Source organism: Pogoniulus pusillus, chromosome 31 (assembly GCF_015220805.1).
Source record: "Pogoniulus pusillus isolate bPogPus1 chromosome 31, bPogPus1.pri, whole genome shotgun sequence".
Lineage (NCBI taxonomy): Eukaryota > Metazoa > Chordata > Aves > Piciformes > Lybiidae > Pogoniulus > Pogoniulus pusillus.
In genome coordinates this window covers 13,137,785-13,155,114 of record NC_087294.1, presented here as the reverse complement: position 1 = coordinate 13,155,114, position 17,330 = coordinate 13,137,785, and the positions used below count along the sequence as shown (strand labels likewise).

General features: G+C 48.0%; 1 protein-coding gene across 4 annotated transcripts in view; it reads right to left on the bottom strand.

The window, feature by feature from the left end:
• Window positions 1–17,330, bottom strand: part of BACH2 (BTB domain and CNC homolog 2) — a 224,216-nt gene that overhangs the window by 51,120 nt on the left and 155,766 nt on the right. For all 4 annotated transcript variants that reach the window (XM_064169249.1, XM_064169250.1, XM_064169251.1 and 1 more), the window contains one exon: window positions 6,029–6,283. In XM_064169249.1, coding sequence (XP_064025319.1) covers window positions 6,029–6,271 — 243 coding nt within the window. In that variant the 5' untranslated portion in view covers window positions 6,272–6,283. The remainder of the gene's footprint in view (window positions 1–6,028; window positions 6,284–17,330) is intronic.

Here is a 17,330-nt window from a genome sequence, read left to right as displayed (position 1 = left end):
CAGCCTGTGCCAGGGCTCTGGGAGCCTTACAGTTAAGGAGTTCTTGCTCATGTTGAGGTGGAACTTCCTGTGCTGTAGTTTTCATCCACTGCCTCTTGTGCTATCCCAGGGTACAACTGAGCAGAGTCTGTCTCCTCCACTTGCTAATATCCAATCTAAGCCTCCCCAGGTGCAGTACTAAACCAATGCTAGAGAAACCTTGTTTATTACATCAAAAGACCTCAGCTTAACTTCATCACAGAAAGGCATTTGGTACTTCCCATGACTGAAATGACAAGGTGAAGGTTTCTGTTTACAAATGCAACACCTCACAATCACAAATAACCTCAAGCAAGGTTGGGAATCTCATTTCTAGGTGGTACAAATCTACTGCAACTGAGGAGTTTTATTTGCTGTTGTTGTTTCTGTCTTTTCATCACTCCACTGTGACCCTAGCTTGCAGAAAACCAAGTGAACAAGGTGTCTGCAACTCTGTCCATTGCCCAGCTCTCAGCTTGCCCACATAGACTGAGCTCTAGCAAAGCCAGGCAGGTAATAGCAATGAGTAAAGCCCCTGTTTGATGAAGCACTGGCTCCTTCTCAAGTAGAGTACCACTACAGCATGAATGACTCAATCATCTACTCGAGAGCTATTACTTGCAGAGATGAAGCAATGTTAATTGGATAATGGCCTGCTGCCAGCTAATATTGGCATGACCTACAATACCCCTGGCTGACAGCCCTGCCTCTCCCTCTCTCTCTCTCTCTTTCTCTCACCTTTTTTTTGTAATCTGGATGGGAAGTGGAAACCATTAAAAAAGCCTCATAAGTGCCATTTAACTTCTTATCATGAATTAAAAGCTTAATTAAGTGCCTTGTTAAAGGAAGGAAGACCAGTTTTCATGATTAAATAAAACAAAACAACAGTTAGGGGTATGCAGTGAATGACTAACTTTATAGCCTTAAACTGGGTTCTTGGAAAACACTCATTTTGGGTTGCATTTACCAGCAGCTGCTAAAGGAAAAGTGAACAACTGCAGAATGGAAAGCAGGAGAGGCTTGAGTTGTTTAGCAAAACCTGCAAATCTAGAGAAAAAGCTGTGTGGTGCTGCTGACACACTGGAGGGAAGGGATCCATCCAGAGGGACCTGGACAGGCTGCAGAGGTGTGCCCAGTTCAACCTCACGAGGCTCAATGAGACCAACTGCAAGGTCCTGCACCTGGGTCAGGGCAACCCCAAGCACTGATATAGGCTGGGCAGGGAATGGCTTTGAGAGCAGCCCTGAAGAAAAGGACTTTGGGGTGCTGCTGGATGAGACATGAGCCAGCAGTGTGCACTTGCAGCCAAGAAAGCCAACCAGAGCCTGGGCTGCAGCATAAGAAGTGTGGCCTGCAGGGTGAGAGAGGTGATTCTGCCCCTGTACTTCACTCTGGTGAGACCTCACCTGGAGCACTGCATCCAGTTGTGCAGCAGTTCTATTGCAGGAAAGATCTGGATGTGCTGGAATGTGTCCAGAGAAGGGCCACGAGGATGCTCAGAGGGCTGGAGGTGCTTTGCTATGAGGAGAGACTGAGAGAGTTGGGGCTGTGCTGCTGGCAGAGGAGGAGCCTGAGGGGGGACCTCATGGATGCTTATACAGATGTGCAGGGTGAGTGGCAAGAGGCTGGAGCCAGACTCTGCTGGGTGATGCCCAGTGGCAGGACATGGAGCAATGGGTGGAATTTGAGGCATAGCAAGTTCCATGGAAATAGAAGGAAAATATTTTCCCTGTGAGAGCGACAGGACAGTGGAAGAGGCTGCCATGGGGGGTTGTGGAGTCTCCCTCTCTGGAGATATTCCAGAGCTGCCTGGATGTGTTCCTGTGTGATCTGCTCTAGGTGATCCTGCTCTGGCAGGAGGGTTGGACTGGATGAGCTTTCAAGATCCCTTCCAGACCCTCACCTTCTGTGACTCTGTCCTATATTCTAAAATGTAAAACAGCAGTACCTGATTTAGCCAAAAGGGGATTCACTTAAATAGAAACCATCTCTGGATGGACAAGAGGACTTTTTTCAAACACAGCATCTCCCATAAAACACATAGAATGGCAAACCTCTGTTTTTCAGATCTTCAGTGTCACACAAACAGAGAGAACTGGGTCATCAAGCACAGACACATCATGATCCCTCCACCACCTTGTGCCTCCCACTGGCCTGTGGCTCAGCACCTCACAACGGCTCTGATCAGAAACATGCTCATTTCCAATCTACTTCTACTAAAAGTGAGTTGGAATCAATCAGTGCCTGTGTCAACATTGTCTGTCAGTATTAAAGAGCAACTCCTCCTCTCAGCCACTTTATCTCCTCAGCCTACACAGAGCAGCAGCATGTCACAGCTGTCACGCTAGCAGCATGAACCTGCCACTGCCTTGTTTTCTCCTCCTTTGGGCCAGGCTGCTTCTTCATGAACATTTCAGTCACTCCTGTGAATGCTTATTTGAACTGCAACTATTTTTCTTCATCTAACAGGACCTAAATCATACATGGAGGTCTCACCAAGTGTGCTAGTTTGAAGCTAGCTGGGATATTTCAGTGAGAGGAATTAGATGCTAGGCTGTGAAAAGGAAACAATGGGGATGTCTGCTTCACTCATAGGCTTGCTGAGATAGATAAAAACGGGAACACAAACATAGATAACAGAGTTGCTCTCTGGCTTTGGCTGCCTCCCTTCTCTCTCTAACCTGCTATCTGTGTGACTAATCCATCTGCTTCCTAACCCTCCCTGGCTGATTCTCCAAACTCACCTTGAACGTAAGGCAAAGTCTGGGATAAGGTAGAGGGGTGGAAAGGAGGTGGAAGGGTGGTTGGGAGCCCCTCCTGGGGGACTCTGGTTTGTGGGAGGGCTGCTGTGTTTCTGTATTACCTTTTGAACTTGTCTGTTTCTGTCTATAGCTGTATCTATTGTAAATGTCTACTTGTGTATTGTGCTAAGCTGTAAACATAAAGCTTCACTCTTTAATCTGCAGCTGCTGAGTCTAGTCTGGGTGATTTTCTTAAGTGGGGGGGGGCAGGTAACACCCAAACCCCTACACTGAGGCTTTGCAGAAAGGCACTGATACTCTCCTGCCTCTTCATACGAATGCTCCCCTGGGCATGTTTTGTCACTTGTCTGGCGTTTCTCTGCAGTGAAAGGTATTGTGACACTGACTCAGACTTATGGTTTTTCCACTGGAAATTATGAGAGGACACTGCAGAATCACAGTGCACATCCCCCCAGCGCATCGTCTGCGTTCTCTCTGAGCTCCTGTGTCAAATGTCTGCCTTGAAAGTTCCTCATGAGTAAGATTCAGTGCCAAGACTCATGAAGTCACACAAGTGACCAACTTTTTCTAATGCTCTCCAACTTGTGCCATGACAACACCATGAGAAAACTTGCACAGTCTGAAGAGAGCTAAATCAGAAGGGGGAAAAATGGTCGCAACTGAAAACCACACTGTGCTCCTTCACAGTTGTTCAGTGATGGTGAGAAACCCTCTCTATTCACAGAATCACAGAATCATAGAACCAACCAGGCTGGAAGAGACCTCCAAGATCATCCAGTCCAACCTAGCACCCAGCCCTAGCCAGTCAACTAGACCATGGCACTAAGTGCCTCATCCAGGCTTTGCTTCAACACCTGCAGGCACGGTGACTCCACCACCTCCCTGGGCAGCCCATTCCAATGCCAATCACTTTCTCTGCCAACAACTTCCTCCTAACATCCAGCCTAGACCTCCCCTGGCACAACTTGAGACTGTCCCCCCTTGTTCTTTTGATGGTTTCCTGGCAGCAGAGCCCAACCCCACCTGGCTACAGCCTCCCTTCAGGTAGTTGCAGACAGCAGCGAGGTCAGCCCTGAGCCTCCTCTTCTGCAGACTAAACAACCCCATCTGCAGACTGAGCAACTGCCACCCAGCGTCCTGGCTACGTCGCCACTGCTCCTGTGCCACCAGCCCCGGCTGGCAGCAGGCAGGCAGCCCTGGCCGGCAGGCTCAGCGAAGCCACGGGCGTGCACTGGGGTGGCTGCGCTGTCGCGGCTGGCAGCGGGGAGGAAGTGACGGCGGGGGTGGAAGCCAGCCAGGCAGATTTTGTGGTAACACAAAGTAAACTTTCCAGTGAGGTATGTATTTCCTACGTGCCTTGCCTTCCTGCTGGGGGAGCCATGTTGCATGAGGAAAAAAAAACCCTTGCTCTTTTTCTACAGGCTGTGTTCACGGTTTGCTCAGTGCAAAACACATGGACTGAAGCAGTTAAATCTCAGTCTCAACGGGAGGGGAGGGGAGAGGAAGCAAGGCTGAATAAGGTGCAGGAGAGGAGAAAAGAGGAGGACAAGAATAGGAGCTGCCAGATAGGAGTGGATGCCAATGAGACTCCCACTAACAGGACAGCTCAAATGATTGCTCAACAATAACCTGCTGCCTGGTAGCCACATCAGTCCTTTCAAATTTCCTGTCTGGAAGGGCAGAAGGATACCAGAGCCCTGATAGCTCCCTGAACAAAGCTACCCTCATGAAGTGTCTAGGTACCACCCTCAGCAGCAGCGACAAAGGCACATCCCAGAGCTTGATCCCAGAAACATCCAGGTTGGCAAAGCCCCTCAGGATCACCAGGTCCTACCTATAACCCTGCTCTACAAAATTCACCTTAAACCATAGCCCTAAGCCTCACATCCAAACGACCTTTAAACACAGCCAGGCTTGACGACTCCACCACCTCCCTGGGCAGCTCATTCCAATGTGTGACCACTCTTGGTGGGAAAGAGTTTTTCCTGATATCTAGTCTAAATCCAGTGGCAGCTTGAGGCCAACCCCCCTTGTTCTGTCTCCAATTACCTGTGAGAAGAGACCAGCAGCAGCCTCTCCACAACCTCCTTTCAGGTAGCTGCAGACAGCCATGAGCTCTGCCCTCAGCCTCCTCTGTCTCACACTACCCATCCCCAGCTCCCTCAGTCGCTCCTCATCAGATTTATTCTCCAGGCCCTTCCCCAGCTTCCTTGCCCTCCTCTGCACTGGCTCCAGCACCTCCACACCTCTCTTGTATTGCAGTGCCCAAAACTGAACCCAGTACTCAAGGTGTGGCCTCACCAGAGGAGAGTCCAAGGGGACAATCACCTTCCTACTCCTGCTGGCCACAGCATTTTTAATATAAGCCAGGATGTCATTCAGGTAGTTGCTGACAGCAATGAGGTCTCCCCTCAGCCTCCTCTTCTTCAAACTAACCATCCCCAGCTCTCTCAGTCGCTCCTCATAAGATTTATTCTCTACACCCTACCTATTGGGAATTACTGCTGGTGAGGAAGGTTGGTGTGAACACATCCATCCTTCAGCAATTCACAACCCACCCAAACTCAAAAGCCATCTCCAGAGCGGTGACAGGGTAGGTACAAACACCCATGCCACAGTGCCCTTGTCCACCTTAATGGCCTGTGGAAGTCCTCCTCCCCAGGCGGGATGGAAGTAGCTTCCATTTACACACTGTTGCTACAGGCTGAGCCTCTATGGGACTGGGAGGTGGTCTAGAACCTGACTCCAGGGCCCCTTGGCTCCTGCTGGGGGGTGATCTAGAACCTGGTCCCAGGTGCTAAGGTTAGCCCACTCCCACTTTCTGTTAGCCACACTACAAAAGCAGAAGAACTTCCTGTTTCCCTCTCTGCTCTGCCTTGCCTGAGGAGCAACTCCCTTGCTGCAGCTGCTCCCGCTTTGCCACGTGGCCAGCCAACCTCCTGATGGACCAACTACCTCCATCCACTGTCACCCACCTGGCTTTGCATATACTTTTGTATCTGTTTCCCTTCCCTTACACCTTTGTCAACTCCCTTACCTTAAATACCCTTTATCTATTGTTAAAGTTACTTTTAACTTCCAAACCCGGTGCTAGATCGTTTCCTTTGTGTGTTTTACCCCTGTCCATCTTCTCTACCTAATTCTTTTCTTTCCAAGGGGGCAGAGGCAGAGGCATCCTATACATAACGTTGTTCTGTTAGGCTTTGGGTCTAAACCAGACCTGCTGTGGCACACTGCCCATACTGTACCTCTTCCGGCAGGCTGACCACCAAGTCATTTTCCGTCTGCCCTACCAAGGCCTGCAAGAAGTACTCGCTGCAGGCAGCCAGCACAGCCCGGTGGGCGCGGAACTCCTTCCCCTCCACGATGAGCGTCACGTCACAGAGAATGTCCTGCTTCCGCTGGTCATTTAAGCAGAGGAGAATATTGGTACAGTGCACCGTTGACTCATACACATACATGGGGGAGTCAGTCTTCTCATCCACAGACATGCCGTTCACACCCTGCAGCGGAGAGGGGAGGAAGAAAACACAAGGCGGTGAGGAGCCATGCAGCCCTGGGGCAGACACGGGCAGTGGGGTGCTGCCCAAGGTCTGGATGCGCTGGGACCGTGGCAAAGCAGCCCAACGATTGATGCTTGGGGAGGATACAGGGAGGGGTGTCCAGGGTCTTCTCGGTGATGCCCAAGGACAAGGGGCAGTGTGTGGAAGTTGAGGCAGAGAAGTTCCATGGAAACACAAAGAGTTTTTTCAGTGAGGTAGTGACAGAACAGTGGAAGAGGCTGCCCAGGGGAGTTGTGGATCTCCCGCTCTGGACATACTCAAGAGCTGCCTGGATGAGTTCCTGTGTGATCTGCTCTAGGTGATCCTGCTCTGGCAGGGGGGGTTGGACTGGATGAGCTTTTGAGGTCCCTTCCAGCCCCTGACATTCTGTGATTCTGTGATTCATTGCCAGCAACTTTCACCTTGGAATGCTTCAGTTGCCCACTCCCTCCCCCCAGCTTCTCCCCTCAAAACCAAACCAGGCTTTAGATGGACTGCAAAGTACTTTCCTTCAACCACCTACTCCACATCTTTGATTTAGTAGAGGCAATAACACGGGGGTATGGGAAAGTTCAGAAGACTTTAGCAAAAAAAGTTATTGTTGGGCCTTTTGATAATGAAAAAAAAAAAAGGCCTGGAGTTTGCTTCTGTTATTTTCAGATGGAAGGAAAAAGTCCCCAGAAGCTCAGCTTATTCTCCAGTGGAGAGTGCTGGCATGTTTACACAGGAGACTTCACCTCAAGGAACTGCTGTACCTGATGAAGACAAGCCACTAACTACGACTTGAGTACTGTGTTCAGTCCTTTGTGCCACAGTATAAGAAAGGTGTTGAGGTCCTGGAGCGAGTCCAGAGGAAAGCAACAAGGCTGGTGAGGGGTTTGGAGGGTGTATTGCCTGAGGAGCAGCTGAGGGAGATGGGGTTGTTTAGTCTGAAGATGGCTAAGGGAAGATCTCATAGCTCTCTACAACTACTGCCAGCCTTGTGTTGGTCTCTTCTCCCAAGGAACTTGTGATAGAATGAGAGGAATTGGGCTTAAGTTGTGCCAGGGGAAGGTTCAGATTGGACATTAGGAAAAATTTCTTTCCTGAGAGAGTAGTGAGGCATTGGAACAGGCTGCCCAGGGAGGTGGTGGAGTTGCCCTCCCTGGAGGTGTTCAAGAAGGGTGTAGGTTAGTGGTCAAGGTAGCTGGGTTACGTTGGACTCGATGACCTTAAAGGTGTTTTCACCTGCTGCTGGAAGGGAAGTTCTGTAAATACACAAACTTCCAAGTGTTTTAAGGCATTGTATTTCCTTATTATGAATGACAACTGCCTCAGGGCCCCTCAATTCAAGAGAGATGTTGAGGTGCTGGAACATGTCCAGAGAAGGGCGACAAAGCTGGTGAGGGGCCTGGAGCACAGCCCTGTGAGGAGAGGCTGAGGGAGCTGGGGGTGTGCAGCCTGCAGAAGAGGAGGCTCAGGGCAGACCTCACTGCTGTCTACAACTACATGAAGGGAGGTTGTAGCCAGGTGGGGTTGGTCTCTTTCTGCCAGGCACCCAGCAACAGAAGAAGGGGACACAGTCTCAAGTTGTGTCAGGGCAGGTCTAGGCTGGATGTTAGGAGGAAGTTGTTGTCAGAGAGAGTGATTGGCATTGGAATGGGCTGCCCAGGGAGGTGGTGGAGTCACCATCCCTGGAGGTGTTGAAGAAAAGCCTGGATGAGGCACTTAGTGCCATGGTCTGGTTGATTGGCTAGGGCTGGGTGCTAGGTTGGACTGGATGATCTTGGAGGTCTCTTCCAACCTGGTTGATTCTATGATTCTGTGACAGCAGTGCAGCAGGACAACTTTAGTTTAAGTAAGAGGAGGCTGAGGGAAGACCTCATGTCAGTCTACAATGACCTGAAGAGATGCTGTGGAGAGGCTACTGCTGGTCTATTCTCACAGGTAACTGGAGACAGAACAAGGGGGAATGGCCTCAAGCCAAGGCTGGGGAGGTTTAGACTGGGCATTAGGAATAAGACTGGAATCAACTGCCCAGAGAGGTGGTTGAGTCACCCACCCTGGATGTGTTTAAGGGCCGTCTGGATGCGGTGCTTAGGGATATGGCTTAAAGTGAATCTTGTAGAGCAGGGTTATAGGCTATAGGGTTATAGGCTGGACTTGGTGATCCTGAGGGTCTTTTCCAACCTGGATATTTCTGTGATTCTGTGATTTTAACACACTCCTGCACCATAGATATCTGACCACTGTAGAAAACAAAAGAAAAGTTCCTTCTCTGGTAACTCTTTAATGAGGGTTTTAATGACCTCCATCCAGCTTGGGGAGCAAGACACTTCAGGGGTTTTATGGTACCAGCTGGATTTCTGAACCAGAAGAATTTTTTTTCTCACAAACTGAGACTAACAAAAAAAACCTGACAGCCATCATTTTGCTAGCACTCTGTTAAGGTGAAAGGGAAAATGATACTTAGCTCATCCCACTCACAGCCTTCTTTGTAATTGAACCCTGATGCTAACGATAGCACCACAGTGATGTTCTAAGTGGTCACTCTTGCATGCTACGAAACACAACGAGTTTACAGGAACAAACCAGTGGGAAAACCTCAGAGTTGCAAATGACAATGCAAAAGGAAAGCATTCATATCTTCCCCCCCCCTATTCTTTTCCAGACATGTCTTATGCCTGTAATGTCTCAGATGATGAAAATTTGTACAAGAAACCTGAGACCTGGCAGGTAATGAATAGAACATCAATTGTATTTGCAGTGCCTTTAAAAGAAAGCCCCACAAAACCCACTGCTTGCCTGAGATTGCAATCCTTTTCTTACAGTAATAGTGCAATTTGTGTGAATCAAATCCTGAATTACTTCGTTACTAATTAGTAATTTCCCACTTTTTAACTACATTTCTCATCAATTTTTATGTTGGTTTTTTTTTAACCAAACCCTGTTGCATGCCCTGTGAACTGCTGAAAACACCATGGTGTATTTCCCCACTATCAAGTAAGTCTGCATTCTATGCTAGGAAACCTGAGCAGTGCAATATTGAGGTGCTGGGGCTGTAAACTGCCTCATCCACTCAAGTGAATCCCCAGCTACACTCCCAGGAAGGACCTCATGAATGGTTATAAAGATGTGCAGGGTGAGTGCCAAGAGGCTGGAGCCAGGCTCTGTTGGGTGATGCCCAATGGCAGGACAAGGGGCAATGGGTGGGAGTTGAGGCAGAGGAAGTTGCATGGAAACAGGAGGAAAATGTTTTCACTGTGACAGAACCCTTGGAGCAGGCTGCCTAGGGCAGTTGTGGAGTCTCTCTCTCTGGAGATATTCAAGAGCTGCCTGGATGTGTTCTGTGTGATCTGCTCTAGGTGATGCTGCTCTGGAAGAGGGGTTGGACTGGATGAACTTTCAAAGTCCCTTCCAGCACCTAACATTCTGCATGTGATTCTAGGAAGAGATAGACAGGACAAGAACCAAGGTTCAGTGAAACTTCAGAGCACATTGATTTCCTGCTCTGGCAGGGGGTGTTGGACTGGATGATCTTTCGAGATCTCTTCCAGCCCTTAACATTCTGTCATTCTGTGATTCTGTGCTGGGGAGTTTTAGAGCAAGTCAGCAAAGAGCTTTGAAAGGTCTTCAGCTCTGTGCTTCAGACGTGGGAGTGCTCATGTTCCCACATACACTCTTACTGTCTGCTAGATGCTGGGAGTAAAGCTATGAAATCATAAGGAACAATCAAAACACCTAAGAAGTGCCTCAAAACTGAAGAAACTATCTGATCCTGATGCTACTTTTGCAGAAATACTTACTTAGAACACAGTCCTGGAAGCAGTTTCCAAGCAAGGCAACTGCTGCTCTAGATGCTTCCAGCCCCTAACATCCTGTGACCCTGTGACCTCCAGCCCAGCTGCCTCTATTGCCATGCCTTCCCAAGGCTACTGCCGTGACTCCAGGAGCTTCCCGACAGAGGATCCACACCATGCCCCTTCCCACAGCTGCTGAGAGCCTGTGGGGATGCTGTGGCTGGCAGCCGCAATCTCATCCCCGACACAGACTTCCCCTGGTCATGCCCCTGGCTGCTCCAGGAAGCACCCCTGAGCCCTGCATTGCGCACAGGGAAGCCAGGGCTGGGCTCCAGCTCAGAACCACTTATTTATCAGCTTTTAATGTTTCATCACAAGTGATTTATGGTCTTCCCTTTTCCACGATCGGCCAGTGACTGAATAACCTCCAGGGATGAGGCATTTCCTTTCCAAGAGGCCTTGATCCTGCAGGACAGGAGCAAGAGATGATGGAACCCTGCACTTCCAAGTATACTGTTCACTCTCATGGGGAAAGGGTTTAGAGTGCCAAGAGAAAAGGTAGCTGTAGGGCTTTTTGCATGTGGTAGCAGGAAAATTAGCAGATCAGTTTACTTTTTTTCCCCTCTCCTTGCATGAGAAAAAAACAGGGATTGGGTACAAAATCTGAGGCAAGCTGGTCTGGAAGTCTTTTACCCAGTGTTAATTCAAACCACATAGTTTTTTAACTGGATTTGGTATTATGCTGAGTTTGCACAACCTTCTTCATGGAAATCATTGCCACACACTTGCTATTTCTTCAAACTGAAGAAAGTCTTAGCAAGCCTTTCTCTGGCTCAAAAGAACATGCTGTGCATTTGTTTGCATATAGGTCAGGATGCTGCCAGAAAGAGAAAAAAAACCCACACAACAAAGCCTCTTTGAAACAAAAGTTTCCAGAAACTGGCACGAACTGTTGTGGGCAAGGAAAGCACCACTGAAACCTCGCCAAAAAAAGTTTCTTGTCAGGGCCAGTGAAGGGAACTGGAAAGTCGATTACGTGGTCCTGCCAGAGCAAGGAGCAGGAGATTCATGGAGCCCTTCTGCATGGGCAGCACGGAAGAGGCATTTGAATGCCTCAGGAGACCAAAAGGAAAAAAAAAGAGGTATACAAGAAACATCTGAATCACTCCAGCTTGCAGCATATTGTCTCTACTGGCTGGCACGCACCCAGAACTCTCCAGGAACTCATAAATGCACTGCCTTTGCTGCTGCTAAAAATACATCACCTATCGCACAGGAAAACCAGCTCCCACCTCGCCAAACTGGAAGGCAGGCGGTGCAGTGCCTGCTCTTGAAGGGAGACATGAAGGGAGAGAGAAACCTTATCAAGAGGCACCACCAAGCCCTGCATCAGGACTGAGCTAATGATGTGAAAAGGTAAATCTCCATCGTGGCAGAGCTACAGAGCACTTAACCAGGCAAATTATCATCGTGACAAAGCAGCACGGCTTCTACAAGGGGAAGTCATGTCTCTGATGGGCTCTGCTAGAATTCCTGAGGCGTGTCAAATTAGCCAGCCAGGAACACTGCTAAGTGTAATTAGTGTTGACTTTCAGAAATCCTTTGACAAAACCTTTGCTAAAGGCTGCTAGAGAAGCTCAGCTGTCATAAGGTGAGAAGCTGTGTCAGGCTGGAAAGTGTATTCAACAGAATCACAGAATCACAGGATGTCAGGGGCTGGAAAGGACCATGGAAGATGATCACACAGAGGACTTCTAACACCTTCACAGGAAAGGCCTGAAGAGGGGTTTTGGTCCCTCCTCATGATGCCTGCCATGCTACAGGTAATGCTCTGTGAGTTCTCATTTAGGATTCACAGCACCTGACCTGCTGTAAAAGGAGCAACAGGTATGGCTTGGAAGCACAGGACAGGCTCACACTATATCCTGCTATACAGGGGGGCTCCTGGCTTTCTCCTGCTTGTGTTAAGATTGGATCAATACTGCACTGGGACTGTTTTTCAGTTCCAGTTCATTCTTTCAATCAGTTTCACTAACACTTAAAGAAGACACTTAGGAATAAGTGGAAACTGGGAATAGGTTGCTCAGGGAGGCTCAAGGTGAAGCTCAATGGGGCTCTGGGCAACCTGGTCTAGTTGAGGATGTCCCTGTTGACTGTGGGGTGGGATTGGACTAGATGACCTTTGGTGGTGACTTCCAACCCAGATCATTCTATGATTCTATGATAACTTCAGGCAGTTGGCTTGAATGTACCTAAGGTTCTTTGGTCAGAGGTAGCACTACAGGTTTACATGTAAGCATCTGATAGTATTTCTGTTCAATAGGATGCAGAGAGTATGAACAAAATGACAGGCTGGATGTTAGGAGGAAGTTCCTGGCAGAGAGAGAGTGATTGGCATTGGAATGGGCTGCCCAGGGAGGTGGTGGAGTTGCCATCCCTGGAGGTGTTCAAGCAAAGCCTGGATGAGGCACTTAGTGCCATGGTCTGGTTGATTGGCTAGGGCTGGGTGCTAGGTTGGACTGGATGAGCTTGGAGGTCTCTTCCAACCTGGTTGATTCTATGGTTCTATGAAAACACTCCTTTGTTCTGAGCTTCTCTACCAACTCTTTTTTTCCCCCATACCAATTTAGCAAAAAGTACTAAGAAAAAAAAAGTGGAGAATGACAAGAAACACTGAAAAAGAAGAACCTGTACTTCTGACAAATGGCAGCAAAAGCTCATCAGACTTGACAGTTTTGAGGGATAAACATGCACTGGTTTTAAGTGGCAAGTGGGAGGCAAACTATTTGCCAGGCTTTCCTTCCCCATCTCCTAATACATTTTTCCTTATGAAGCCTCCTTCTCTGTAATCGACACTTTGGTTTTAGAGAAATGGATCAACAAGTGACACTTGAGAGCTCCTGAAATGGCCATCCTTGTAATTGGTTATTAGGATCTCTCAATTATAGCTATACCAACAAAGGATGTGATTATACTGTCACTGCTTTCCTCCAGAAAAGAAACTATTGAAGGGCCTAATGATTAATTCACCATTTTGGAGTGCTCGCTGTAATGACAGAAGACTACATACAAAGGTCTCTTCAGTGAGCCCATTATTCAATTAATACATGCAGTCACAGGCACACGAAATTCCCAAGAACTGTGTGAATTTTTAACCAATTAATTATCAATTACAACATCATAAAACAGCAGCACAAAAATAGAAATAAGGAAATTTAATTATACATTATTCTTCCGAGTTGCCGCAAATACTACACAAGACTGATTCTGATTAATAATTCATACAGCAATAAAGTATCAGGGAAGATAATTATACTCTGCCACAATTCTCACACTGATTTCTGTAATTACAGATTACAACAGTGTTAGCAATTTAAAAAGGTTAGGGAGCAGCAGTAATTTGCTATGTCATCCTCAGCAATATTAATGTCTTCTTCTCTGAGAACCCCAGATAACTGAAAAGAGACTAGCGGGCTGCCAGGCTACAGAGGCTTGACTCCTGCCAAACATGCTGTGGGTGCCAGGGCTGTTAACAAGGATGGCCTCAGAAATGAGCTTTCCCCGTTGTTCAAGTAACTCCTGCTGCAAAGCAGAAGACACGTGGACAGATGGAAAAGACACAGTAGGGCATTCCTGGCCAGGAGCTGCAGACACGCATTGCTTCTGATAGCAACGGCTGCTGCCGCTGACCCTACCAGTTCTGAGCAACACCTTCACTTCACAGGATCACAGAAACGTTCAGGTTGGAAAAGACCTTCAGGATCACTGAGTGCAACCAATAAACCTACTCTACAAGGTGCACCCTAAACCATAGCACCAAGCACCACATCCTTTAGACACAGCCAGGGTTAGTGACTCCACCACCTCTCTGGGCAGCCCATTCTAATGCCTGACCACTCTTGCTGGGAAAGAGTTTTTCCTGATATCTAGTCTCAATCCAGTGGCAGCTTGAGGCCATTCCCTCTTCTATCACTAATTATCTGTGAGAAGAGATCAGCATCAATCTCTCCACAACCTCCTCTCAGGTAGCTGCAGACAGGCATGAGCTCTGCCCTCAGCCTCCTCTGTCTCACACTAACCAGCCCCAGCTCCCTCAGTCTCTCCTCATCAGATTTATTCCCCAGGCCCTTCCCCAGCTTCCTTGCCCTCCTCTGCACTGTCTCCAGCACCTCCACATCTCTCTTGTATTGAGAACACAGTACTCAAGGTGTGGCCTCACCAGAGGTGAGCACATGAGGACAATCCTCTCCCTGCTCCTGCTGGACACAGCATTTCTAATCCCAGCCAGGATGCCAGTGGCCTTCTTGGCCACCTGGGCACACTGCTGGCTCCTACTCTGCTGCTTACCCACTACAACCTCCAAGTCCCTTTCTGCCATGCTGCTTTCCAGCCACACTGCCCCAAGTCTGTAGCATTGCTTGGGGTTGTTGTGGCCCAAGTGCAGGACCTGGCATTTGGACTTGTTGAAGCTCATCCCATTAACATTGGCCATGGATCCAATCTATCCAAGTCCTTCTGCAGAGCCTCCCTATCCTCATGAAGGTCAACACTGCCACCTAACTTCTTGTCATCTGGGAATCTATTGCTGACACACACTGTGTCTTCATCAAGGTCATCAATAAAGATGTTAAGCAGAAGTGGTCCCAACACTGAGCCCTGAGGAACACCACTTTTGCCCAGCCACCAGCTGAATTTAACTCTATTGATCACCACCCTTTGGTTCAGAAGTGCTTTATCCAACAGAACCTGACAAAGAGAAGCTTGAGAGAGGATTTAACCACAGGCCCTTTAAAGAGGCATGCAACAGGGTCCTGTAGGCATTTGTTAACATCTCCTAAAGAGAAGAATTCACACTGCTGGGGAGGCTGCATGGCTCCAGTACATCATGTGTTCCCAGCCTAGGGAGTGTCCTGTGAATTGCTAAACAGCTGCATGCAGTTCAACAGCTGCAAACTGGTCCCCAGCAAGACCTCGTGGGCACCAAGAAGTGACAGTGCCTGGCTTGGCAGCAGAGCTGGGCCACAAGCCTTCCTTTTTGCATGGCAAGCTTCCTGTACTTTCATTCCTTAGCTTAAACCAGGGGGAGCAAGGGTGAGACCTCCAGACCATGAAATGGCTCCGTCTGCACAGCTCCTATGTTGTCACAGCACAGAGGCTTTGACTTAGGAATTAAGTCTCACAGCCAAAGTCACTCCCTGGCTTTGCTGTACTAGACCCTACTGCACAACTCTAGGGAGAAAAACAACCCAGAGACTCTGATCCTGCAGACCTGTGAAGAGAACTGCTGAATGTAACTTTTATCTGTAGCATATAGGTTACTTACAATGCCTTTGCTACCGGCAGACTGAACACACGAACAGAAATGAGCCACAGCTTCATTTGGATTTTTGTTGGTTTGGTTTGGTTGGGGTTTTCTGTTTTGTTTGTTTGTTTGGGGTTTTCTGGTTTTGCTTCTTTGTGTCTGTTGTGGGTTTGTTTAGTTTTGTTTTTAATTAGTGCCAGGATGCCCATAGGACTCCATGATGAATGTTGAGTTAAACCCCAGGTGTCTACTCTAAAGAAATTGAGCTTCAGGTTGTTCAGAGGGAGGCAGGGATTCCCAACGGAGCCTGCTTTGAAGAGTCCAAATGATTTATGTTGCACATACAGATAAAACCTATTTCTTGACTTCAGAGGGCTGGGAGAGTAACCCAGCTGAACAAGGTAATCACAGCTTGCAGTCCCTAGGGACTTGAGCTAACATGCAAATGATGTTTACACAGGGCACGCAGGTTGACACATGCATCCCACACAGCCTGCTGGGCAAAGTATACATGTGCATCTTTTTATGACACAGGGAAAATTAGATAATTACAGCACTAATCATCCTACCCTCAGGAAAGTCAGGCTTAGCTTAAGTTGTTAAGGGTTAGAGTGGATCTCTCCCCCAAAAACTTATTCACAGAATCACACAAACATCCGAATTGGAAAAGCCCCTCGAGATCACCAAGTCCAACTTAAAACCCTACTCTACAAGGGTCACCCTAAACTAAACCACATCCCCAAGCACCACATCCAAATGACCCTTAAATACATCCAGGGTGGGTGACTCCAACACCTCCCTGGGCAGCTCATTCCAGTGCCTGACAACTCTTCTTCGTGAAAAACTTTCCTAATGTCCAATCTAAACCTCCCCAGCCTCAGCTTGAGGCCATTCCAGTTCTCTGTGAGAAGAGACCAGCAGCAGCCTCTCCACAATGTCCCTTCAAGTAGCTGTAGACAGCAATGAGGTCTCCCCTCAGCCTCCTCTTTTTCAAATTAAGCAGCCCAGGCTCCCTCAGTTGCTCCCATAAGATTTACTGTAAACCTGCCCCAGAGACAGAAAATTCACTACAGCTCAGGATTGGGAAAGTCAGAAACTGGAACTGTAGTTTTACAGCTAAACAGAACATAACAGTATAGGCAAAATAAACTATTACAGAACACAGCAACCTTAGAGGAGAGGATGGAGTAAAGCGAAGCAGCAGCCACAACAGTGGCAGGGGATGGGGAGACAGCAGCAAGGGGCAGACAGAAGCTGTGCTTCCAGATACACAGTTTTTGATGCTTCAGTGAAATGATATTAACTTATTCATTGCTGCCATTTCATGACCTATCCCTGGCATGTTCACCTCTTCACTCAGAGACCCCAGGACTTTTCCCCTTTACAATCAGTGTCTAAGTTTCTCCCTTCGTATTTTTTTAATGTCTGAGCTAGAAATCTACCTCAAACAGCCACAAATGTGCATTTTTAATGCCCTTCAAAATGTATGTTATGATGCCTTCAAGCTACAGGCACAGTAGAGGGGGTGAGGAAGGCAGAGCAGGTAGGAAGACAGAAAGAACCACCTTATTTCTCAGAATCCACTCAGCTGACAGACATGAACATGGAAAGTGAGAAACACAGAAACTCTTCTCCAATAATTTATCTTCTTGTGGCTTTCACACTGCTCTTTACAGTAGCTGGCTATGGTGAAGGGGACTGGAACCAAGTCTGCTACTCAAAATAGCTTATTCAAAGCAGAGTGGGGAATGCCCGACACTGAAACAGTGCCAGGAAACCACCAAGCAAAACAAACTACATATTATGCTCTTCTGAAGTGGTCAATGGCTTCGAGACCTTGGGGAAAAGACAGAGCCTTCTGAATTATTCTTGGGTAAACTCAATTGTCAGATTAAAGAATCAGATAGCAAAAACCAAACCAGTGGCT